The sequence below is a fragment of the Haemorhous mexicanus genome, chromosome 18 (assembly GCF_027477595.1).
Source record: "Haemorhous mexicanus isolate bHaeMex1 chromosome 18, bHaeMex1.pri, whole genome shotgun sequence".
Lineage (NCBI taxonomy): Eukaryota > Metazoa > Chordata > Aves > Passeriformes > Fringillidae > Haemorhous > Haemorhous mexicanus.
Window position 1 is genome coordinate 8,157,965 of NC_082358.1, and position 26,136 is coordinate 8,184,100.

General features: G+C 42.8%; 1 protein-coding gene across 2 annotated transcripts; it reads left to right on the forward strand.

The window, feature by feature from the left end:
• Window positions 1-110: 110 nt before the first annotated feature.
• On the forward strand, window positions 111-24,316 carry RPRD1B (regulation of nuclear pre-mRNA domain containing 1B). Of its 2 annotated transcripts, XM_059862812.1 has the most exons (8): window positions 111-381; window positions 1,755-1,884; window positions 2,911-3,044; window positions 8,516-8,628; window positions 10,423-10,549; window positions 11,611-11,786; window positions 20,460-20,515; window positions 21,844-21,982. In XM_059862812.1, the coding sequence occupies exons 1-7, from the start codon at window positions 231-233 to the stop codon at window positions 20,490-20,492; spliced, it is 864 nt and encodes a 287-aa protein (XP_059718795.1). In that variant the 5' UTR covers window positions 111-230; the 3' UTR covers window positions 20,493-20,515; window positions 21,844-21,982. The 2 variants fall into 2 exon arrangements, with proteins under 2 accessions (XP_059718795.1, XP_059718794.1); XM_059862811.1 differs by lacking the exon at window positions 20,460-20,515 and having other exon boundaries at window positions 113-381; window positions 21,844-24,316.
• The last annotated feature ends 1,820 nt before the right edge of the window (window positions 24,317-26,136 follow it).

Consider the following 26,136-nt stretch of genomic DNA (forward strand, 5'->3'; position numbering starts at 1 on the left):
CTGTGAGAAAAATCGCGAGTGCTGGCAGTGCGCAGGCGCTGAGGATGGTTGCGCATGCGCTGAGCCCGCCCGCCGTGCGCCCCGGCTCCCTCCGGCGCTCCGTACGATGCCGCCCCTCGCCCCGCGGCGGGGTCAGGGCGCGGGCGGCCATCTTGTGGCGGCGGCCCCGGCGGGTTGTTGTCGGTGAGGCCGCGCCGCGCCCCCCCCGCGGGCGGAGCAGCCCCGGCCCCATGTCCTCCTTCTCGGAGTCGGCGCTGGAGAAGAAGCTGTCGGAGCTAAGCAACTCCCAGCAGAGCGTGCAGACGCTCTCGCTGTGGCTCATCCACCACCGCAAGCACGCGGGGCCCATCGTCGCCGTGTGGCACCGGGAGCTCCGCAAAGGTGCGCGGGGGGTTTGTCCGGCGGGGGCCGCTCTGGCAGCCCCTATCCCGAGGTACCGGGGCCGGCCCGCGGAGCTGCCCGTGAGCGCGGCCGGTTCTTCCTCTCGGAGCTCCGCGGGCCGGCCCCGGGAGAAGTTGGTGTCCCGGGAGATCGTGGGAGCCTGGGCGCTGTTTAGCTGCTGTGTTGTTGTTTACTAAACTTTGGGGGGAACACCACGTGTGAGAGGAGTATTCCGGTGATACCGGCGGCGGCTTGCGGAAGGCAGAGGACGGAGGCACAGCCAAGCGTGGGTTGAGAGGAAGGGGATGTTCAGCTCTGGGCGGGTGTAAAACAAGAGATGTACGAATTACGTTCCCCTGACTGTGCTCAGGCAAACTTGGAAGTGGTTTGGCTCCGTTTTTAAATGTTGGGTTTGGATTCATACAGCTCGCCCGTTATAGAATTAGTGAAAGGAGATAAGCAAAGAAAAAGTAGTTGTAGAAGTCTATAAAACTCTTTGACGCTATCAGCCAGAAACATTTTGTGCGTGTTTTCCTTGCAGATTAAGAAAAGGTAATTTCCCAGATGGCTTCATCCTGAAGTCAAGGGAGACTGCCGGTGATGGGGGGTAGGAAGGAGGTGATCTTTAAAGTCCCTTCCAGCCCAGACCGTTCTGGGATTCAGTGTGGATGCCTTGTCCCTAGGTGCAGCCAGTGTCACCATTCCCCTGCGGGCACCAGCGCTGTAAGCCCCTTGGGGCAGCTGGGCTATGTGATTGCTGCTTTTTGCCGTTTGTAGTTTATTCATGAGTTTTGGGAAGATCTGCCTTTGCCCTGTTGTGAAAATGAGCGCCTTTATTTTCTGCCTTCTGTGTGGTGTTTTTGTTGGGGGAACAGTGAAACTCACTAATTCTGGCCATATTGATACAGAAACTGGTGGTGTCAAAATAGGAAAATTTAAGGTATATTGAAGAAATTTGATGTTAGGAGCATTGTTTGGAAAATTTTTGAGTCTCCACAATAGTTTCCTCTTGCAGGAAGTTAATTAACAAAAAATAAACTAATTGGTTTATTAATTTGCTGATGGGTTAGAACAGCTTTTTAAAATTGTCTTTAAAATTTATTGGATTTTCAGAGTCGAGGTGTCACTGTGCACAAAAAGCATTTAACTCTTGCTTGTTTTATGAATTAATTAGAAAAGATCAGAAGTGAGGACATTGAGAACTACTTGACTTGAAAGCCCCTGGTTTCCTTTGGTAAAATAGAAATGTTTTGGACTTTGGTTTTAGACTGCAAAGCTTTAAACAACTTTGAAAGCCCTGTTAATGATTCCAGGTGAAAGAAATGAGAAATAAATACAAACTCTCCTTTTGTTTTTTCTTTTCCCTTTCTCAGCAAAATCAAGTAGGAAACTTACTTTCCTATATTTAGCAAACGATGTCATCCAGAACAGTAAGAGGAAAGGCCCTGAATTTACCAGAGAATTTGAATCTGTTCTGGTGGATGCATTTTCTCACGTTGCCAGGTATGTTGCTGTATTTCTTCACCTTTCCTCTCTAGGGATTTGCATTCTTGTTATGCAAAGCTTAATTCATTTGGATTTTGTTGGTTTTTTAAGTCTGGGGCGTGCTTGTACCCTCTCTATAGTAGAGATTGGATCCTGACTTTGTGGTTGAGAACTGTTTAGTGTAAGTGACTAACTTTGTGTGTGAACCAGTCCTTCACAGCTTTACATGTTTGTGAAGTTCCTATGGACTTTATTTCAATTGTTACCTAAAGATCTGCCAGATCTGTTTATGAGCAGTGGAATTGAGCAGTTGGGTGTGTTTATTAAAGCCACATAATGAATGGCTCTGCCCCATTGTCAAAAGACTTTAAAAGAGCTGATGTTTTGGGTCACTGGGTTCTCACCAGCCTTCTGGTTTGAGCAGTTTCTTTGTGTGTTACCTGATCAGTAATAGCCTTGCTGGAGGAAGGAAGAATTTTGTAGTTAAAAGGGAAGAAGTCATGCAGGCACCACCTTACCAAAAATGCACTGTTGTTTAGTTAAGGTTGTGTCTAAATGGCTTAAGTCCTGTTACCTCAGCTAAACAACATTAATGCTCTGGGTATTGTCTGTTTTGGAGGGCTGTCTGACTGTCAGAGCATGCTGAGTGCATTTAAGTGCCTAATGATCCAATCAACCTGCTTTTAATTGGGATGTTATTGGCTGAAACAGCTGTTTAAAGTTAATACTCAGAGTTGTAAACTTGTCAGCTTCGGGGTTTTTTATAAACTCTTATTGCAAATTCTGAATGATAGCAAGTTTCTTCTTTCACAACTTTTCTGCCCCTACTTTGAGGTGGGAGACTTCTAGGCCATCTTTAGGTCAAATAAAGGGGAAAATTGACCCAAGTGTGTTTTGCACAGTTTGTCTCAGACAACATGAGCAAGATTCTCTCCAAATGTTCACATATTGCAATGGGTGCAGCTGCCAGTTTGGAAGATGCTCTCTGAAAACATAAGGAGTGTTGATCAGCTGAAGTGTAATCATTTCCCAATCTTTGAACAGAGAAGCAGACGAGGGCTGCAAGAAGCCCTTGGAAAGATTGCTGAACATCTGGCAGGAGAGGAGTGTGTATGGCAGCGAGTTCATCCAGCAGCTCAAACTGTCTATGGAAGACTCCAACAGCCCTCAAACAAAAGGTAAACGCATATTGCTTGTCAGGTGTGGTTTGGTTTTAAATTGGTGCCTATTTCACTGGAATTACTGTGAGGAGTTGAGTTATTGCCAGAGCTGGTTGTGGAGATTCTTCAGGACTGAGTTAAGAAGTGTGATTTTATTAAACCCTCAGTTCTGGTTTGCAGGTGTGCTGTCTTGGGGCTGGCAGTGAGCTTAACTGGGTGTGATGTCTGGTGCTTCTTGTGCAGATACAGTGCTCCAGGGCTGCCTTTTGGGGTGAAAGCAAGTCAGTCATGCAGGGAACTGTTGTGTCCACCTCAAATCAAGTGTCCCATTCTGCATCTCTGAGACTGCTCAGCTGGGTTATTAGAGTGTCTTATTCAATACTGTTAGTGCTTTTATTCTCATATTAATTGTTTTGTTTTCCATAGTTAGTGTATTTTATTATGATGCAGCAAGGAGTTTTGAATAACTGAAGTCTGGAATATATGCCCTAGGAGCTTGTCTGGTCTCTTATTTTCTTACACCAGCTGATGTCATTTGGAGAAAACGCTAACTTTGCATAATTTAATATCATTAGAACATCACAGGTATAATCTTATTACTGCATGAGACCTGTGAGAAACTGAGCATAAGCTTGTGTTTACTGTGCTTTGATTCACTGCTTTGGCAGATCTTGCCTCTTCTGTAGCACTTGGAGGTGTTTCACTGGTAGTGCTCTAATGGAAAGGGGAGAGCAGTGGTATGCCTCAACTATGGAAGGTGAGGGTCATTAAAAATCAAGAGTGTTCTGGTTAAAGGAATATTTGTCCACCTTACAGCTGAAGGAAGTGGATGCTCCATTCCTGGAAGTGTTCAAGTCCAGGTTGGATTGGGCCCTGAGCAAGCTGGTCCTGTGGCAAGTGTTCCTGCCCATGGCAGGAGAGTTGGAATGAGGTGCCCTTTAAGGTCCCTTCTGTTAAGCCATTCTGTGATTCTGTGAAGTGTCCGTGTCTTCACATGAGCTGGAATGACATTGCTGCTCTGGTCATATTTTTTCTATTGCCCGCAGAGTTCTGATGATATGAGAGAGTTGGTTGGTCATTAGTAAGAGACTCTTATGCCCTTCTTAGGTGGTGAAAACAAGGTCTGATTGAGTCAGTATTTAATGTAGCATCAATATGGAGATATGAGCATGAATAAGATCTGTGTGTGAAGACATCTCTGGCTATAGCTTTGAGCTTTTTCACACAGTGCTTTGGGCAGAACTGCTGGATGGATGCTTTAGCAGCTCACACCAATGCCCTTCCACCTGCCTCTGATTGAGGTATACCCTTTGGAAGAAGACTTTTGCAGTTTTTTTCCCCAAATGTTGTGAGCCAACTGCTCTGACCAAAGGGGTTATCCCATCTCTGTGGAGACAGAGGGAGTCTGTGCTCTCGGGGGTGAAGGTGAACAGTCTCTGCATGAACTGGCTCATGTTGGGGTTCCTCTTGTCTGGGTGCAGTGAATGAGGCACCTGTGTGTTATCAAAGGCCAGAATTTACACTCCCTATAACCCTGACCTGATTAACTGAGAATTTAAAACTTTAATTTAGTGTACCTGGGTAGGTGTTTCACAAGTGTTTAACTTTGAATCTGAAGGCATTGATTATTGATACCTTGTGTTATTTCCTGGTCATTTGGCAACCAGCTGTCCCTCAGCGTCCTTTCCCTTTGGCTGATGGTATCAACCACTTCTGCTACTGTTGTCTTCTCAACTTGAAAACACTTGTACAAAATTAAACTTCCTAAGAGTAACAGATCTTTGTCCGTGGGAAGCAGAGTGGAAGAATACAAACCCTGGAAGAGCTGCTGTGTGCACAGCTTCACTTGGCAAGAAACTTAGTTTATGCCTGGGTAATTAGAGATATTAATGTAGTATCTTTTATTTGAAGGAAGGTTCAGGCCTTTGCATGAGTGTGAATGTTACTGCCTTGTCAATTCATGGTCAAAAAGAAATTTGAAAGATTCAACAGAGTTATCCTGTGGGTTTTTCTCCTTGCTTTGACTGGCATGTGTGCAAATTACCTTCTTGATGGTAAGAGCTAGTTTCACCTGGGGGCTTTATGGATTTCTGACATAAATTAGTGTTTGAGTTTCTGGTGAGTTGCAGAAGGCTTTTTTGTGGTTACTGTATTCCATTTTCAAACAGGTGAACATAAGCAAGATGGAGATTAAGGTGTCCTGGTTTACAGATAGATCAATTGTTGTAAATGTGGAAAACTATAGTCCAATGCTCCTCCAAAGCCATTCTGGGCTTGCTGGGTTTGTGGACTCCCAAGGTAGACACAGCTGAGAAATAGGCAATGTTAGTGTCTGTAGATTGGTGCAAGCTGTGCTGTTAAAATGTTGGAGCTCCTTAAGGGCACCTGGTGCTGTTGATAACACCTGGTGCTGTGATAGCAACTATTCTTTTCTTCAGCCTGAGGTATGGCAACAGGTCAGTGCAAGGTAGTTCTCTGTTATTTTTCATACTGCAGTGTCTTAAATTCCTGGACTGATGGGTCCTTCTCTCTGAGAAGGATGACTGTTTGTCTTGAGAGCACCATGTAGAGTTGTGTGACTTGCTGAAGTGCAATGGAGTCCTGTATCAGTGAGGAAATACACCTTTAATGCTCATCAGTCAGTGTTTCAGTGCTACAGTTTGTTTCTTGTTTTGTGAGCAGCAAGGCCTTGGGTAGTGCACAGCCATTCAGTTGTCTGCACATGCTGAGCTCCTGTAGAGCAGAGCTGATTTCCCTTCAGAGACACAGAGGGGTAAGACAACCAGCCCTTTCTAAGCACTGTATTCCCTGGTTTGACTGCTCAGTGGTACAGCTGACTACCAGATTTTAGTCTTTTGGGTTCCTTAAGGAGATATGCATATGCATGGAAATGAGCTTTTGAATATTGATACATTGTTTTATCTCTAAATGTATTCATTAAGCTTGCATTTGCTTTCTCATTAATCTCATTTTTATTAGAATGTTTCTTTTCACAAGCAATAGGGAAGAGAACCCCCCCACAATCTCTCTCAAAGATTGGAAAAAGTAGGTCTTAAAGGTTTGATGTGAAACCCTTCAGGCAATACAACCGATATAGCTGATGTGTTTTCTTTTTGTTGTCTTTGTAACAAGCAGTTGAAGAAGGTCCTTGAATGTGCTGTGATGTAGGAGTGTGTCACTCTTAACACAGAACTGAGATGCTCCCCAACTGCTTTCATTGTGTTTATGTTGCAAATTCTGGCACAGAGAGTCAGACTTGTATTAAAATATGGAGAAGAACAGGGAGGAGAGCAGGCAGGGAGGTTTCTGAAGGTAGCTGAAATGAAAGCACCTGGACACAGAGCTGACTTCATTGGAGTTTCTCTGGCTTCTTTATGCCCACGTCAAGGTGGGCTCTTGATTTTCATGGAAGAAGCTGTCTGTATTCTACAAGGATATCTTGATTGTTTTGGGTATGTATTACATTCTGATCAGTTCTGGATGTTCTGAGTGCTTGTTTTCCCCTTCTCTGGCTGGATTTGACATGCTTTTCTGCTAGTGTAGACTGTGATGGTTAAATTACTCCTGGCTGGCAGATTTTGTAAGTTACTCAGGCAGGGTGTATCTGTGCTGTGCTTCTGTTCTCTTTCAGGGATCCTTTTGCTCCATATGCTCTTGGGTTTGCATATAAGCCAAGGGGTTTTTTTCTGTTTTGATGAAATTGAGATAGAGTTTCTAGAATTCTCCAGTGACTTTTGCTTAGGTTTGCAGGTGCTCAGCATCACCGATTTCAGAGTGCTTCCAGTCAGACTCACGTGGCCTTGTTCAGATGGAATATTCAATGAATTCTGAATCCTCTTTGTCAGAGTGGTGAGCAAGTGTAATGCTGTGTCTTGTGGTAGACCAGTTGGCAACACAGCAGGAATAACTCTTCAGCAATTTGAATCCCAGCTCTCAATTTAATTTCACTTGTGTGATCACATGGTCATGCATTCTTCTGTTGTTGGCTCATGTTTATCCTCTGTTGGTTAATTATTTTATGATAAGTACATACAAGTGATAAATGCTGATGACCTCTTGTGTTGGGCTGGGTAATTTTAAATGCTGTCTTTGCCCACTTTCTCATCTGCTCATCTCCTGTTCAACCTAACTCGTGTTTCTCACAGACCTCAGTGGGCAGCAGCTGTTTTCCTTGTTGATCTGGTGCATCACTGGCTTGTCAGATTGTCAAGCACTCATACATCAGTTGGATACATGCAATAATTCGCTGTCCTTTTTCTAGCCTAGGTAGCTTTGTTCTAGCAAACATTAACACTTCCTTTGGTTTAGGGTAACTTTTGTGTGCTGCTTTGCCTTCCACTGAGTGAGTCTGTCCTCTGACAGATGTGTTTCTGTCTGCCTTGGGAAGGTTGTTCAGCTCTTTCCCCAATGAGCAGGATGTAACAGCTCCTCTGATTTCTCTCCATGAGAATGAAGTTTTTTCATATGTCCCACCTGACAAGGCAGGCAAAACTCTGCATTTAAGGACAGACCTTTCTGTTTGGTTCCCCATTAGAGTGGGGCAGTCTGGTTTTGTTTTAAATTGAGTGGTCTTGGTTTTTCCTGTGAATCAAAGTATATACAGATTATCTAGGCAAGACTGGATTCCATTGAATAAATGTTCTTAAGACTGTCCAAAGATTTCTTACAAATTACCCTGTATCTTATTATCTTTGATGGCAAGTCTGAAAAATTATCTACCTTCTTTTGAAGGTTCTGTGGCTGGATCAAAGGTTTCATTATGACTTCTGACTCATTTAAATAAACTGTCTCTTCCCTTTCAAGCTAATGTTTGCCATGCTGAGGTTCATTTAACTAATGCTGTCTTGCTTTATGACATCCCTGTTTTTGAAGTGTTGCTGGTTACCTGCTTGGAGATCAGTTCGTGCTTTGCCCATTGGTGTTGCTGCTGTCACATCTTGGAGTTGTAGTTTCACAGAACTGTCCTGAAGCCCTTATTTTGATGAAAGAGTGGAAGGTTGAATAACCAGCAATTACTGTGTTGATTGTGGGACCACAGGGAGCATATAATTAATGCAGAAAGATAACTTGAAATTCTTCTGTCCTTGTGTGCCTTTACATCAGTGCTTCATTTCTACTGGTAGAAATCCTCACCTGTACACTCAGTGTTAGCCAGAGCATTAAAGGATTGAAGTCTGTAATTTATTGACAAATAGCACATTTATTTGTCTTTCCTACTTTCATTGTGGGAGGCACAAACACATGTGAAGTGCACACAGCTCATGTATCCTCAGGCTGCCATGCACAGAGATACATGGGAGGAAGAAATCAATCTTTTATTACTGTTTTGCATTTGAGTGTTTGGAATATGATTCCAACATTAAAGTCCAGCTGTGGTCATCCCCTAGAGGGCTTAATCATCAGAGCATCCATCTGGTGTAATTCTTTGAAGTACAGATAGTTAAGGTGGGCAGATCTGGCATCCAAATGAGTTGTTTCTGTGTCTTCAGTTGCAGAGGAGAAGAAATCTTTAAAGCGAACTTTCCAGCAAATACAAGAGGAGGAAGATGATGATTACCCTGGGAGCTACTCACCCCAAGACCCCAGTGCTGGGCCGCTGCTGGTATGTGGAATGGGTTGAGGCTGGGAGGAGCTCTGGAAGCCATAGGGCCACCTCCCCTGTGTCACAGCCACAAGGTGGAGCTGACAACAAGTGAAATGGATTTAGTGGTGAGATGCAGTTTGGGGTTGAGAAGTCCGCACAAAATGCAACAGATTGCTTTTTCCTACTGCAATAGTGTGTCACTTCTGAGCAATTCCAGGTAGTCTAACCCAAGGTCTGAGTAGTGCTGCCAGGAAAGAATCTCAAAGGACTGCTGGAAGAGCAGGCCATATTTTTAATTCTTCTTAAAATCAATGTGTAGCCTCTAAAACCTAAAGCTGTGAGCAGTTAATACACATTTTTCTTTCGTAGGCCATACCTTTCTGTAAGTTATTTTACAGCATAACATTTGTTATATTTGTATGGAGCTGGTAGGAAAACCAGCACTGAAGACTTTAAAGGCTCCATGTTACTGGTGTGGAAATATTTGGAATGAAATCGAAAATCATTGCGGCCATTTCAGGCTACAGAATGAACATATGTTAACCCAGAGCCTATTTGGAGGGGATAAAAAATTACACCATCCATCTGGTAAACTGTAAACATTGAAAAATAAAAATAAATAACAGTTGTCAAGGAAATAAGTGAAAATTTTGTTGTTGTTTTTACCTCCAGATGCCTTGCAGTTTATGGTTTCTCTTGATTATAAACATTGTCACTGTTGGAAATCATTTGCACTTTGCAAGGAAGTAGTAAATATTAGGTAATGGACCTCTTTGTTTTTCAGATTTAGAAAATGTTTATTTAAAATTTGTTAGTGTTTTCATTACCTTTCAAACTATTGAACGTAGTTTTAAAATCAGTGCTTGTGTTTATAGTATTCTGTTTCAAAAACCTCCCCTATTACAGAATTTTTAAAACAAAAAAGCAACACTTTGTTCTTCCTGTTCAGGGAGTTTCTCTGTTTAAATTTTTTTGAGCAAGGAGGAAAAAGAACATGTTAGGCATGGTCCTCCTAGAGCTCTCCTCATCCATGTCCTTTTAAAGTTTGGATGCATTTTGAGTGAATTAATTCAAACTGACACGTCTTTCCTCAGTGCAGGAAAAGCAGAGATTTAAAGCCAACTGAGAGATGAGCTGAGGGCACACCAAGGAGCCCAGCTGAGTTGCAGAAAGCTGTGTGCTTGCAGGGAGCTGGGTGAGGACAGCCATGGCATTGCAAAATCAGGAGATTACAAAGTTTGATTTATGGCAGGAGCTTTTGTCATCATTGGAATTTATAGTCAGTAGCAAGTTACAGAATTCTAAACCTTCTCATGATGGAAGTTTAGTATAGTTTTGTTTGGGCTGACAGAAATTTGGTGTTGTGTGGTTTTGCTCTGTCAGAATGCAGCTTTAGAACAGAACAAAAAGGTGCCTGTACACTCCAGGGAGGCAGAGAGACTGTCAGGGATGCTTGGGTGGAAGATTCAGTCCCAGCATGAGGCAGCACACAGCGCTGGTGGTTCTCTCAGACTGGTGTGGTCATGTCCTTCTCAGCTATGTCTTAAATGATCACTTTTCTTAATTGAACTGAGAAGTTTTCCAGTGCAGAGCCTTGAAAAGGATGGCCCTGCTGTAATTATGCAGGAGGAGCTAAACACTGGGATAGTGTAAACTCAATGAATACTCCTTGTGTTAGGTTTAAAAGTTACTTGAAGAAAATATTCCCCAAATGGTGCCTTTCAGAGGTGGGTGAGCTCCTCTGCAGTGACCACATCCCTGGGAAGTGGATGTGGTTAAGGTTACCTGGTTTTACTGTTGGCTCACTTGTAGACCGAGGATTTGATCAAAGCCCTACAAGACCTGGAAAATGCAGCATCAGGAGATGCAACAGTGCGGCAAAAAATTGCTTCTCTGCCTCAGGAAGTTCAAGATGTTTCATTACTGGAGAAAATTACAGGTATGAGACTGGAAGATGAATGAACATGGGTGCAAAGAATGACTTAGAAATCAAAGTGTGGTGTTTTTTTTTTTTAATAATCACAATGTATGGTGGAGTGAATTGCTGCTTTTGTGTCCTTGCTTTGTAGTTCTGGGGTAATTAACAGATAGCAATCCTGTGACTAACACTGAAGATTAAACTTACGTAGCTACTTCCTTTTTTTGGATAGGACTGAGGCTTTTGTACTTTGGGAGCATCATCAGCATTTTGCAAGAATATAAAGGAAATCGAGCCAGAGTTCTCGAGTGGATGTGTTTGCTCTTAAACACCTCAGCTGTTAAGATATCTTGAAGTTTTATCAGAGTGCACTGAGCACACACATAGTCCTTGATTGATATATTTTCAAGTTCTACCAGACTGCTGAGTACACACATACTCCTTGATTGCTATGGAAAAGGCAAATTGCTACCCCCGTTAATCTGTCAGTCTTTGTTTAAATTAACTTCTGCAATTGCATTTGAAAAGTAATTTTAATGGAAGCATTTAGAGGTTGAACTGATTTGACTCTTGTTCCTGGAGGTAGTTTTAATTTAGAATTCATTATTAATTATCACTTATTTGGCCGTTCATGATATATTCTTACAGTGTTCAACTGGACTGAGTGCAATTCTTAGATTTGTGTCAATACATTTGAAGTTGCTCCTATATAAGAGGAATTAACAAGTGCACACTGTGTTTAAATGTAGAAACCACCTGATTTGTTTACCTGAAGGTACTTCTAACATTTTAACCTGTTCGTAGAGGCTTACCATTCATAGATTTATCTCCCTGCTTTCACTGACATCTCTGCAAGGATTAAATGCAGTCAGTTATGTCACTGTCTAAAATACAGCCCACAAAGGGTGTATGTCCTATTTCCTGTTACCCCTGTGATAACAGCCCTTATTTTCCTGTCAAGCCAGAAGTATATTTACGAACAAGATGTTATTGTGCCTGTGGCTCATGAATCGCAGCCCTTCTGTCAACAATTGGAAGTTTTAAACTTTGTCCTCTAAATCACCCAACGCTTTTGCACGCAGACAAAGAGGCTGCGGAGCGGCTGTCGAAGACGGTGGACGAGGCGTGCCTGCTGCTGGCCGAGTACAACGGGCGGCTGGCGGCCGAGCTGGAGGACCGGCGCCAGCTGGCACGGATGCTCATCGAGTACACCCAGAACCAGAAGGATGTGCTCACGGAGAAGGAGAAGAAGCTGGAGGTGAGTGCCTGTTTCTGGGGCTGGCAGAACAATTGGCTCACCAAACGCTCGCCCTGGACTCCTAATCTATGGGTTTCTCCCGAGGGAGATGATTCCCGGTCCTACCTTTACTTTTGGTTCTAGGTTATCTAGGTTCTAGTTGTCTTTACACTTGGAGTAAAATGGGTAAGAAAGTGGTGTCATATCTGCAGAGTGCAAATTTGTCCTGATGTTCAGTCTAGATGTTTCAATGCAACTGGAAAGCCCAGAGTTCTATACTTCTTTAAGAAAAATAGACTTGCCTGACACATACCTTTTTTTTATGACAAAATTTCAAAAATTTAACGTTTATCAAGGAATTAACCTCCCTTTGCCATAATTACCTGAGGTTTTTTATATTGCTTGGGCTTTTTGTTATTTTCCTGATAGCTAGGTGTCCTTCATCTGCTTCCCAAGCCCCTACTTGTTTAGGGGAAGCAGTTTAAGCCAGATCTTCTGCTCTGCATCCTTTAACAGCCACTTACCCACAGCTGCTGTGGTGCAGCATAAATGGGGCTGGTAGTGAAAGACCAAGACTTGTGTTTCCTGAACAGCTCCTTTGAACAGGCAGGGCAGGACCCTAAAACAGCCTGGGGCTGAGCTGAGCCCCCCTGCTCAGGCTGTGCAGCCAGCTGTTTACAACTGTTTATCCCAAATGTGCCTTCTCCATGGAACTTCTTTCAGCAGCAAGTTGTGGGACTGGCGAGGAGTTTAATTAATGGCTGTGGTTGTGTGTCACTCTGCCATCTGCTAAACTGCCCCTTGGCGGCACATTAAGGGCTTCTCTGCACCACCGTGCTGGTGATGAGCAGCTGCTGCAGGGTGGGATGGGAGGGGATGTGGAGGACAAAATCTCCTGGAAGGAGACTGAGCTGCAGCAATTGCAGTCTCTGTTTACTCTCATGGCAAACCTCCTCCTCCTCTGACAGCTCGGCAACATTGTTCCCAGATAAAATTCATTTTGAGTGTTTTCTTTGCTTATGTTTATATTGGAGTTTCTCAATGCCTTGTGACTGAATTTCTTCAAGCATAGCATCAGCCTTATGACTGAGTCAGAAAAAACACTTTTAGACGTGGATACAGATGATGCCATGAAACCAAATGTTGTTTCGCAACTGATTTTTCTGTGGAAGTCTTGGGTCAGGTTTTGAGTTTTTTTCTTGCTTAAAGGATACCTATGTGTATGAAAAAAAAAGTTCATAAATGATAGGCATAGTGCTGTTTGCAGTAAATAGGTAGCAGAATGCTGCACAGTAATATTTTAAAAGGCTCAGAACAATGAAAAATTTTGAGTCAGTTTGAGACTTTGAAACTGAGAAATCCAAAATGACAACATGAAATTAAAATTTCTAATACATTAGCTGAAATGTTCTGACAATCATGGAGGTTTTTTGTTTGGAAAATATCCTTTTGCTAAAGAATGTTACTTGAAAATTGTAACTCTGGCAGAGGCAGAAATGTAACCCTGAAAATTAAGTGTTTTGCTGGTTGAGTTGCTTTGTTAATGATTGTAATCTTGCTGATGGCAATGGGACAGGCTGCTTGCACACTATTAGGTGTAAATGCAGTTCTTCACTACATTAGAAAATAAAGAATGATCCTATTTAAATATATTAGGATCTTATTAAGAATCTGTTTAGGTTGGCATCTTTGTCATTTTGCCAGACAGGAGGGCCTCAGTGCTGTAGCAGTCTAAACAGAGTTGCAGGAAATCTCACTCCAGCAGTGAACAGGAGGCACGATTGATATTCGTGTCAGCTCTCAAACCTCAGTGAGGGATGTTGCCTGATTACAGCGTTCCATTGTTCTGCCCTTGTAGAGGGTTAATAAACAGTGGAAGATGCTGGTTACAGATAAGGCAGGCCAGATCTGCTTATCAGTTATATTTGAGTCTTTGATGTTCTCACGGTATTGATAAGCCTGTATTTTTCTTTGTAGTGCTAATAAGCATTTTACTAGAAGGATCTGAAACTTGGAACAATTAAAAATGTATTAAAAAACCAAAACATTTATTCAGGCAAGGTCTGAAATGAGAAAATAACTTAAAACAATCTAATTTTACAAATCTGCTCATTGTAGGCTTTGCTCTCTGGAGGTATCTTTTCCAGAATCTTTGGTACTTTTAAGTTTTTCCTCTTGAGCTGAGGAAGTTTCTTCTAAGTTTCCTGACTTAGATGAGAGGGTGTGCTTGGATGGAAGATGGATTGTTTACTTCACCATCCTCATCTTGCCAAGGCTACTGGTTGGGTAGAGGGGCTTCTGACAGAAATAAGTCAGGGTTGTATTTTAAGAGATGGAAATAGCTAATTTGGAAATTACTCTGGATGTTTTTTAATTTTATTTACTCGCAAAGTCTCACTTTGATAGCAATGAAAGTAGCTAATCTGTGGATTTTTGAAAAGCAGCTTTTATGGTCTAAAGAGCTGCAGTTGTTTACTAATCCTGTTAATGCTGTCCCTCATGAAACAGCAAATTGTCAAAACATACAGAAACTCAATATATTTGTGTCTTGTGGGCTAATACTCAGAATACTCTGCATGTCAAACCCCTGTGACACAGCTCTTGTCATCACTTGCAGTAAGGCTGTTTAACTGAGGGACACTGCTGAGGAACGTGCCGAGGCTTTGGAAAGGAATTGCACATCAGCATGGACACAGCTGGCATGAGTAAGGATTGAAAGTGAGGGGCAAAGCAGCACTGGTGATTTGAAGGGAGAAAGCTGCAACAGTGCCTGAAGAGCATAACATATGGACAAACTCTGGTTTTAGGGTAGCAATAGAAAAAAATCAAAGTGTAATAATTAGGATTCCTTTATCCTGGGAGTGGTATTGTGGTGTTTTGACTGTAGTCTAAGAGCACTTAAGAAGGTTGATTTTCTTTAATTCTGTCACTAAAATCAGCTGGCCCCAAACTGATACTAAAGAGCCTATAACAAGGCATATATCTTCAAAGGTAAGTATTCCTCATGTTAACTTCCTGAAAGGTGTGGGGGATACTGTCATTCAACAGCTGAACACTGAATTTCTTTTAAAATGCTGCTTCATCTTGCTCAGCAATTGTGGGCTCGATACTGCAGCTGCAGTTTGATCTTCTGTGCCAGGGATAGATCAGAGGGGGCCTGGACATTCACAATAACAGATGACAGGAAATAAAATCCACTTTCAGACAGGCCTAGAAGCAGGAGCTGTTGTTTCTATAAGAATGAGATGTGTCCTTGTATCTCACAGTAGTATTGAACTTCCAATGGAAGTTTCCTGATTTGTGTTATTTTTGGTCATTGCTGCACCATTACAATTACTGAGCACAATCAGCTGGGGTGGTTTTTTGTCCTCGAGCACCTGAGCCTGCAGAGCTTCAAGGAGAATTGTCTTTTGAAGTCAGAGCACTCTTTTGGAATGCATGACAAGCAAGGAGAAAAAAATCCAGGGAATTAGTTTGTGTAAAATGGAAATGTAGTGGGGAGAACATCCCATATCGGTGTATCCAGCAGCTGTAAAGTGAAGTCAGATAAACAGATGAGACTGGAAGAGCCAAGGAAAAGTGCAAGGAAATGGCAAATTGTGTAGAAGCTTCTTGGGAACCTGAAATAACTACTGTCAGTAGGAAACATAGAGTGAGTGGAGGAAGGGTTTTTTTGATCTGATGGAGAGAAGAGGCAGAAAAAATAGAAGATTGTGCAGTCAGAATTTTTGGTTTGATGTGCAGTCAGTGAGGGCAATTCTTCCACATACCTTCTGTATCTGTGTTGGTGAAAGGTGGCATGAGGAGCAGTGTATGTACTCAAATGAGTGTGTGCTTACATGTCTGCAGCTATAAATCTAAAGAACATACTGTATTTAAGATCCAGTTTAGGGGAAATATTCTGATTCTTGGCTGCAGCTGAAAAATTGTCACTTAGAGTCCTGCTGAGAGCTCTAGGGGTTTTTAGATGTTTGTGAGTTTTAATATTCATGGCTTCAAGGCACCTTTAATAAGGTGTTAATGCCGTGCCCACACAAATTTGCAAACCCTCTTTGATAATGTATCTCTGAGGGATGAAGTGCATTCTCACTTGAGGTTTTCTGGACTGCCCAGGACTACACATTTTCTTGAAATACAATTTAGTTCAGTGGGTTAATAGGCAATTTATTGCTGTGCTGCTTCCACTGCCTGGGTCTCTGTAGTGTGTCACTGTTGGCACGGCTTTGTGGCTGCTGCTTCCCTCAGACAGGAATTCTTGGGTTCTGTGGTGTATTCATTTCAGTGGTTTAGACAGTGAAATAGGAGATTCAATTTTAGGGCTTCTGCCAGGAAACAAAATTGTCAGTATTTGACATGCGTGAAGTAGCAGGAGTGGCTGTGGGAATCAGCAGTAGAATGGGGTCAGCTCTGCCACCCTGGCAGGGAGATCCTGAGCTTGGAGCACCCAGACAGTGCCAAACCTGGGTCTGTGGGACCAAACTGGTGACTAATGGGGCAAGAGATGCTGGACTGTGCAGCAGTCCTGCCAGCAGTGAGCCACGGGTGCCTCTGGGTGTGGGGCAAGAGCACAGGCTGCTCTGTAGGGATGTGAGCTGACAGCTGCAGGCAGTGTGGGTTTCTTGGGCCGTGTATGGCTCGAGGCAACAGCTGTGTTTCTTTGCACAATGGAAAGATACAGTTCCCTCATTTTGTCAGTGCTTGTAGATATTTATAATTACAGTAGTGCTGCAAATAGAATAATACTAAACAATAAAAGTATTACATATAATAAAAATAATACAATATTAACATACAATGTTTTTATGCCTTTAACAGAAGTGAATGAGTGTTGACCACTCTCTTGCTTAGCTACAAAAGCATTAAGGTGCTTGGAGAGGTGAATGTAGCTGTTGGCTTGTGCCCTCAATGTTGATTTTTATGGCGTACAGCAAATGTACCCCCATCAATGTTTATTTCTGGAAGGGTATTTGGCAAATGAAATGATGATTTGTGTCCATCATACAGCGGCAGCAGGCTGGGCTTTTTCTGAGAGCTTTTGAACATTGCAGAGGTTGAGGCATTCCCAGCAGCTGGAGAAATGCTGCTCCTCTACTGCTGCTTCTTCTGTTGTCCTAAACAAAGAGGAGAGCAAGGAAATGAGTTCTGGTTTGAGAGCACGTAATTCTGCCAGGAGCAGAAACACCATCTCTGCTGAAGTGTGATGAATGATGCCACAGAAGAAAGAAGCCTTGTCAAATTTAAAAGAGCAAGACTGAACAAATTTAAGGTTGGAAATGAACTGAAGACTCTGTAAGGAAATACATCATTCAAGCTCTGATTCCTGAACTGCATCTTTCAGATAAAAACTGCTGGTTTAGTGCTTCTGCAGAATGAGGAAACCTGGTTTCACCCTGGCATTTGGTTTCACTTTGCTTTTGAGGAGGGTTCTGATGCGATGAGCTTTGGAATGGCTGAAGTTTTCCTTTCTGTTCTTTTTCTGGTGACTATGTTTTAAAAGTACTTTGCATAGGTTAAGTGGCAAGGAGCAGAAGGTGAGAAATACCTAATCAGCCTGCTGCAGTACTGTGGTATATTTAATGGTTTTAAAGAGAGCTTTACATATAATCACATGGCTGTCAGACCTCTCACTTCACTACATACTCTCCAAATTCCTTCTGAGCCTCTGATGCATTTTTCCCCGGGCTTGTGGTCTTCTGCTTTCCTACAGCTGGCTCAAGCTGCATCATATCAAAACTGCGCCTGACCGGCTGCTCTTCCTGTTCACTTTCCAAATTCTCATTAATGCTTAGATAGATGTTTTTTCAGCAGATGCAATTGCTGTGATGACTTACAGCATGTTCCTGCTCGACCCTGCGCAGGAGAGGACGTGTCCAGTACACACTCTGAGCCAAAATAAGCTGAAATCTCTGCTGTGGAACGTGACAAGGTGAACCAGGCCACGCAGCAGTGCTCAGGATGAATTTCCTGTCATGTTGATTACAGACAGTTCTATAATGTTCAAGCATGGCTGCTTTGGAATGAAACACTGTGTCAGCTTCATTCAGCAGTGGCTTATTCTGATTTTGCATTTGTTTCAAGGACTGAGTATCTAATTCTCTTGGCCACTGAGGATGTAGAACGCCATGCACTGAAAGGAAATGTTGATTAGCAAAAGCATCCGTGTGGCACAGAGCCAGTTTTTTCCTCTATCGTCCTGAAACTCCTGCTTACAGCAGAGGTCTCATTATTTTGTCTAAAAAAAGCAAATAGCATCCAAATACTATTAATCTTAATATAAGCCTACTGAGCAGTGAGACAATCAGCTCGACACAGAGTACAAACAAAGGACTCGGAAAGCAGCAGCTTTTTAACTGGACTTTGTGTTGCTCAGTTTCATGGAATGGAAGGACCTTGTGGAAAAATGTGCAAGGTGCAGTTTCCAGGCATGTCATGGGCTACATGAAAAACATGGTTGCCCATAAAACCTGCTTCCAGAGTCTTGTGTTGCAGAATATGGCCAGAACTTGTGGAAAAAGCAAAGCCCTCAAGCTGGAAGGGGGTTTGGTGTCTCTGCTGCTGTGTATTCTTGAGGGGAGCAGCCAGCATTCCCTGTCTCAGCTCTGGCTCATAGTCTCTCCTTGACAGCTCTGCCAGGAATCAGCACAGCATCTCAGGCCCAGAGGGGTGGAGAGGGTTAAACATAGAGCAGACAGTTTCCTACCATGCTCTGTGATGTGTATCCAATCTGTCCAGTAAGTATTCATCTATTCTAGGAAATCTTGGTTTCTGGATTACTCCCTTAGTTTCCATTCCTGAATTTATTGATGTTTTTCTGAGCCAGTTTTGGTTTGGGGGCTGTTGCTGCCTCTTCCTTGTGAGAATTTTTTCTGTCTTATTTTTTCAGTTTGGTTTTTAGCAGGTAGGATTTAGGCCTTTGGTGTTGACAAGGTAATGCTTGCATTTACTTATTAGTAAGGTGGAATTACTTAGAATTGAAAGGAATATGGTTCTCAAGGTGACTTGATGTTTATTTTTTGTCATCGTGTGCATACAAAAGTCTCTCTCCAAGTTGAGAGGGTGTTTCTGATAACTCAGTGTTCCATGTAGCCCTCAATGTAGAGTATCCCTGAAAATAAGGACATGCTATGAGCAATATTTTCCTAAACATTTGAAGCTATTAACTGTGAATTTGGAAGCAGGTTGGTGCTGTTAATATACAGAAGAATTGCTCCTAAGTCTGTGTGTTTGCCAGCAGCAGTGTGGTTTGGACACATCTTGGTGGTTCTTAATTTGCTGGTGTGTTTTATGAGAACTGGGCTGTCAGGCAAGGAAGGCATTGGCAAGATTCTCCCTCCCCTAAGTAGCTCTCTTGGGAGAGAAATGTTATTTGCATCTAATGTAACTCTAATGGTCATGCAAATCATCTTCAGCTCAAAAACCATCACATTCCAGTCCTGACTGTCCATGAGAAGTGATGAATCCTGGTCAGTTTTACCCTGAAAATGGCAGGACATTAGTCTTTCTGTGGAGGTTGTACCTGGTTTTACATAATTGTTTTTCGTGGATCTATAATTGGATCCATGAACCCATAATTGTTTTGTGTGGATCTTGGCAATTCAAGCCATATTTGAGGTATTTTCTTGGCTTATGCCTGGAATTTGCAACTTCTTTTCATCTTCAGTGCCCATTTATCAGACCTGGAGGACTTGCCAGATGCCTTGCCCTTTTTTTTTTTTTTGTTCCTGTCTTTAGTGGGAATTATTACAGAAGAAGGAAACACCTGCTGATACTCACTCTTGACAGTTTGGCATTCTTGAGGAGGAAGTGCTGCTCATTCTTTCCTGGCTTGATAACCATCATTCCCTGACAATGGTGTGAATTACAGGTTTTAAAATATTTTTAAGATGGTCTTCTGTGGATGTCCAAGTCCAGCCTCTTCCACCTTCTCTTTGCCAGCATTTGGAGCTCAGTAGATGTTCCTGCAGTCTCTGCTGTGTGTGCAGGAGCTGGTGTGCTGCTGTCTCCATCTCCAGCACTGGGGGTGTGCCAGCCGGGTACTGAGCACTCTGGGCACACTCTCCCTATCCCCAGGGTTGGCTCCCACATTCTTTTGGAGAAGAATCCCAAGTGTTGGAATGCTGTGCCTCCATGGCATCCCTCTTTATCTGCTGCTGCTCTCTGTTAATGCCAAGGAATCTGGGGGGTTTGTTTTTGTTCTCTGACTTCATCTCATGAGTTTCTCTACTTGTTTCTCTCTTTAAAAATTCCCAAAAGAGTGTGATTAGGGCTGTGGGTACATTTTTTTTTTTGGTCCTGAATCTCTGTCTTTCATTAAAACAAGACAAATCCTCACAGAATTAATGTGTGCACCTTGAGGTGTTTTTTTCTGTTACTGTTCTCTAGGCATGAGAACAGCACCCTGCAGTTCATGGAGCTGGGAGGGCTTTGTTTGGACTTGATTATTTCACTGCATATCCTGTATATGTTAACAAAAGTGTTTGGTTATATTAACTTGCTGAGCCTCATAAAGGATTTAAGTTTGAAATAGGCTGTTAAAAGACATTCCTGCTTGGTGCTGGCAGGAAATTTATGGGATGAATTTACACAGCCATTGCAGGGGTATCGGGAGTTGTTGCGATTGACGGCTGCTCTCACTGTTCTAATTCAAAATAATGAAACACAGAGAGTGTAAACTCCTTGCTTGTAACCCCACAGGAACTGCTGTGCTTTGATGTTTGGAGAAGGTGAAGAGAATTTCCATCACTGAGAAGGTTAGAAAGTCTGGATTAAAGTTGTAAACTCTTCAGAAAGATGTTTTGATTAAACATGTGCCTAGTTTCATTTGATCTTCAGAGATATAAACTTCTGTTCTCTTTGCCAAGTAATTAAGAAATGAAAAGTAAATTGATATTCTAGCTGGCTGTGTGGCAGTCTGTTCTGTGTATTTTTTTTTTCTTAAGCTCATTGTTTCCTGCATTCTGGAGGTGTCATGAAAAGTAGGCCACATGTAGTTGAGTAAAGACTGGCACATTCAAAAAAAAATTATGTGCTACTGGAGTTTTATTCCTTCAATTGCTGTCTTCTCTGACTGGTACATGAATGTGTAGAATCACAAAACCTTGAATATTGCATAAACACTCTTTAATTAAAATCTTCTGTATTGAATAATTTGGATGTGTGCTGGGCTGCTCCTAAGTGGCCTCTCAACAGAACTGACCAAGGTCCAGTTCTTTGTTTCTTCCATTTTCAGGGTCCAAACTCCTCTCTCTTCTCATTAGGAACACAAGTCACTGGTGTCTCTGAGACCTGGGGGAATTTCTGCACATGGATAGGGATTCCTTACTGCACTTTTACTACTCAATCCAGACCTCATTTGTGGAAAAACCAGTTGCAAGTTTCCTCTTCAGAGATTTTTAGCTTGCTCTTTTTTCCCTCTGTAATAAAATCCTGAAGATATTAATGTCTGTATCTGGTGTGGATATGCCTTTCCCTGGTTTACCTTCCGTGGTCCTGCACGTGTTTCCATGGTGTCCCTGCCATGCCAGGGTTGTAGTGTGAGCTCATAAAGGAGGCTCTGTTTGACAACCAAAACTTGGGTTTGATTTAATAGCTTGAAAGGGGGAAATTTGATTAATTAAGTGTTGAAAATTGATCACGTTTGAAAGCAATGAGCATTTTGGCAGCATAGTAATACCTGTGGTGTGCCTCAGCCTGTGGCTTCTGGCAGTGGAGGGGTGTTGGGAACATTCTGGCAGCAGCTGGGAGTCAGTATTTGGGGAAGAGCACAAGGATAAAGCAACTCTGCACTGACACTTCTCTCAAATGCTCCATCAGGCCCTAGTGTGTGCTGGTTTGGGGATATTTTACATGTAAAATTAGTAAGGCAGGGCAGGGTTATTAGTTTAGGGATTCCAGAGCCTGTGGGCAGGCTGTGAATTTGGGGCAGATGGCAGGGTCTGCAGTCACGCCAGCAGTGGCTCAGAGCACCAGGGCCTGGCCGTCTTCTGTGAGTCCTCACCTGGAAGAGACTCCTGGCTTAACTAACAGTACTGTTAATTAACCTGTGCTTAATCTTTGTTCTCTTGTCTCTTTCCCTCAGGAATATAAACAGAAGCTTGCTCGGGTAACCCAAGTGCGCAAGGAGCTGAAATCTCACATCCAGAGCCTTCCAGACCTGTCACTGCTGCCCAATGTCACAGGAGGTCTGGCACCTCTGCCATCTGCTGGGGACCTGTTTTCAACAGACTAGAACAAACCATGTGCCCCAGTTTTCATGATTACCAGCAGAAGTAAGAAGACTGGTGTTGGCTGAAAGTCCAGTCTTCCAAGATCTGCAGTAGGAAGGAACTTGCAGACCCTGCTTTGAACCTCTTGGCTGCTCATACTCACCCTCTCTGTGTGCACTGGCTCACGTGAGAGGAGGAAGAGGAGTGAGTTTTGTGAGCTCTAAAGGGAGTGGGGGTGGTCTGTTTAGGCAAACTTCTCTCATCTTTTCCTGTACTCTTTAGTTGCTGTTTACCCTTAGCACTTGTTACCCCCACAAAGATCATGAATCGTGTACACACATACCTGGGAAGCTTCCAGAGGAAGGTTGACTATGCTGCATCTTCCCTCTGTACAAATATTGTATTATTTCTGAATAAGTCTCATCTGTTTTAGTTGGGTTTCTGAGCCCCTTCTCTGGGAGCAAAGGAATGGCTTATGGGCTTCAAAGGGATGTGTGTGCATGCCAGTCCTGTGCCACGTCAGGGGAAGCATCTGCTCAGCAATGGTACAGGGAAAGATTTGTTCCTAAACCTGCAGTTCCTCATAATGCTGTGGCCTGATGTGAAGGTAGTTCCCATTTGGCATGGATGTAAATTGAAGTCACAGGCAATAAAAATAAGCAGCTTTTCTTTGTGAAATTAGAGGTAGACTCATAAGTTACACTGTGCTGAGCAAAGCAGAACTGGATGTTACCTAAGTGGGAGTGGAAGTAAATTTTGTTCTAGCTACCTTAGATTTATACCACATTTTTCCTCTTCATTATATGAAATCAGATGGTAATGGAAGCTTTGATTTAATGACCTGAGAGGCTGGAATGGTGTGTGGCAGCTGCTGGTGTCCCTGTGACAGGCGCTGTTAGGTCTGCTCTCAGGATGGTTACATTGAAAATCCAATGATAGAAACTCTCTACATAGCTTTAGTGAAGTTGTCTGATGCACAGATGTTAAATGTGGTATAAATATTTATTTATATAGAAAATAGACCCAAATATATGCATATATCCTGTATGCACATGTACCCTGTCCGTGCATGTAGATATTAGAAGGATGTACCTAATTTTGTGTCACAGATTGTGAGTTGATTTTATAATCAGGAAAAGTGTAAAAAACAAAAAAGGTAAATTTAAACAACTCTTAATTCCATTATGTTGCTGGCTAGTGTTTTAGCTGCCAGGGGTGTAGTTACATTTCAGTTTGTGTGTTAGGTGTGACAAGCTGGACTCTGATCACTGAACCATTCCAATCTGGATATAATTCTGCTTAAATTTAACACCTCTCACTATAAAACAGGTTCTGTTTCTGGAGGCACTTGATCTGGTAACACAGGTTTTGTAAGACAGAGGATGAAATGAGCTGAGATGCTCTCTCTGTGCCTCCCTGTGGTTTTGAGCTGGTGTCAAAGCCAGGAGAAGAAAATGCAGAAATGCAAAGCTCGTTCTGCTCCGCATTAATTTATTTTTCAGGCTGTTCAGTACCCGGTCAGCATTCAGTTACAGCAAACACCACCACAGCATCTTTTGATCATTCAGTTGTTCAGAAGCTCACGTCCTTTTCCTACTGACACTTCCTTTTGTCCTTTTTTAATGCTCCTTGCACCCTCACTGCCCAGCCTACAGATGTTTTTTTCTCTATAGTTTACAGGAATTTTTCCAGTGGCAGAACTCTGTGTTCCCTGAGTCACTTTGACTGTGCAGCCTTTTATGGTCCATACTTTAGATTAAACACTGTACATTCTCTCTGCTTTTGCCAAAAATGAAAAACAAACAAAAAAAACCCAACACCAAACTTCAAGAACCCAAACCAAAAGACTTTTCCATCCTGATTCAGCTCACAGAGTTACCCCGAGGCTGTTAAACCAAGTTATTTTGAGCAGTGATTGAATGTGTATCCATTATAGGACAAAAACTGTCAAAAACTGATGTAGACAAATGTGTTGGCATCTCACGTTTGTGTTTTGGGCAGATCTGTGAGAGAGTTGTCTGTCTGGTTTTTTTATTTTTTAATTGAAATATTTTGATTTTTTTTTCTGAATATATGCGTGTGTTTTATTTTGCTTAATTTAAATGAAGTCTTGTAGTTTTTAATTTTATTTGTTTTACTTTTTGGGCAAAGGGCATCTGGTGAACTGGGTGACATTTTCTGAAGGTTAAACAGATTTACCCACAGTGTGTCTTTTTTAACAAAAGCTTAAATCTGTATATTAATTGACTTAGGAATTAATTTAGACATATAGGCTGCCATTTGACAGCAGTATATTCTGAAATGTCTCATAGATATCTATTTTTGAATAAAGAGGGTGTCATTGAACAGTAGTGTCTTTACTTCTTTCCTCAGTGCTCTGGCACCCTGTGGGTTTTGTTTGGGTTTTTTACCTTTCTAAAGCCCAGGCAGTGACTTGGGGAGATCCTTGTGTCAGTTTTCCATGGATTTCTGTAGGATGTGTCAGTTGTTACACTGGGAAAAATACAAATAAAAGGCAAACCTGGCATGGGAGGAAGGTGCCTCCCTGCATGAACACCAGGAGCTGCTGTTCCAGAGGGTCACTGTGATCAAAGCCTCTCAGCTTTGGGGTCTTCACATTGCCCTGGGAGTTAAATCTGGAGATTTTGGGAAGGTTTAGGAGTTCTTCAATTAACCAGTCTGCAACAGCCTCTGTGGGCAAACAGTGATTGTTTCATATGCCCTGGAGAGGATCTGCAAAGCGGATTATGTTTTATACTGATTTACAAGTCTTCCCTTAAAGGGACTATATTTAGCACTGCTTTCACAAAGCCTTGCAGAGGCTGGGCAGTGTTGTGGGAGCAGGAGGGAGCTGGTGTGGGTCCTCCTAGTGAAAACCACCTTTGTGTGGTGTTGCAGGAACTAAGGTGGGGTTTTCAAAGACAGAAATGTGACAAGGTACTGGCTGTCCTTCCTTGCCTTTGCAAATCAGGTTTTTGTTGTTTTTTCAAGAGCTGAAACAAACGCCTCCAAAAATACGTGGCTGCTAGGCAGCTGCCTTTGCAGTTCAGTACCTCAGTGCACTGGTATGCTTTCCCTACTGTGTAACCAAGGAATGGGGGCTTATGCACCTGTACAAGGTGAGGAACTCACTCCTGACTAACAGGTTAACTGTGAGATCCCAGGTTGTGGTGGTGTTGAGGAAGGGCTGGCAGAGCCTTGGAGTGGTGGAGGCATCCTGGGGGGGGGAGGGTGGGTAGTTGTGCTGCCAGAGTTTTGACCCAGGGCAGGCTGCTGTGGGCTTCGGTTTTTTGGATCAAGTTTTGATATGTTCCTTGGTCAGTTCCAAACTTTATGTATATTTATCTCTAGGATTAGTTAGAAAAAGTATAAGCTGTCCCTAATGCTCTGAGAAAAAAAAAAATGACCTGGTAAAACACTTGGATGAAATTTCACAGCAGACTTGGCACCAGTGTGTTGGAGTGAGGCCGGGACACACATTTGTCAGTGATGTCTCTGGCTTTAGGGATGTGCCACAGGCATCTTTTGCCTCTTACCTGCTGGAAGGCAACAGTAGGTAGAAAACGTGTTCTTTATTTTTATTTTCAGTAACAGCTTCATGTAATGACGTTTAGGAAGAAGTTTAATAAAGGCCAGGGGCCTCACAGGCATTCTTGTGTGCTGGAGCAGGTGGAATTGTGGTCATGCTGGTCATGTACAGGTTTTGAGGCAAAACCCAGGAAAGCCCAGGACTAGCCAGGGTTGGAGTGGGATGTTTAAGGAAAGTGAACACTTTGAGTACAGACATGTCCCCTGGGTGCAGAGCAGCCTGCGGGGTGGGTGTTGTACAGCCCATCAAGTTTGGATTCTGGACAGGGGTTGCAAATCCATGTCCCAGTGTTTTCCCTTGACACAAGGATGTGATAGTATGCACCTTGGCTGGGGCATGGTGGCCAAGCATTGCATTGCTGCTGACAGAGCAAATCTGTGTCACAACTAATAGTAGTAAATCATTCACAGATTCAGGGACTTGTCACTTTCTGGGAAGACACAAGTCTTGTTTCGTCTTTCTGGGAAAAGACAAGTCTTGTTTTGTCTTTCTAGGAAAAGACAAGGCTTGTCTTGTTCTGGGAAGGGACAAGGAGCTGATAGCACATCCCTCTGCTTCCAGTGCCCAACTGACCAGT

Coding starts and splice junctions, on each gene's coding strand:
- RPRD1B (XM_059862811.1), top strand. CDS start 231: ATGTCCTCCTTCTCGGAGTCGGCGCTGGAGAAGAAGCTGTCGGAGCTA. Junction 382..1,754: donor GCACCGGGAGCTCCGCAAAG/GTGCGCGGGGGG, acceptor TCCCTTTCTCAG/CAAAATCAAGTAGGAAACTT. Junction 8,629..10,422: donor CCAGTGCTGGGCCGCTGCTG/GTATGTGGAATG, acceptor GCTCACTTGTAG/ACCGAGGATTTGATCAAAGC.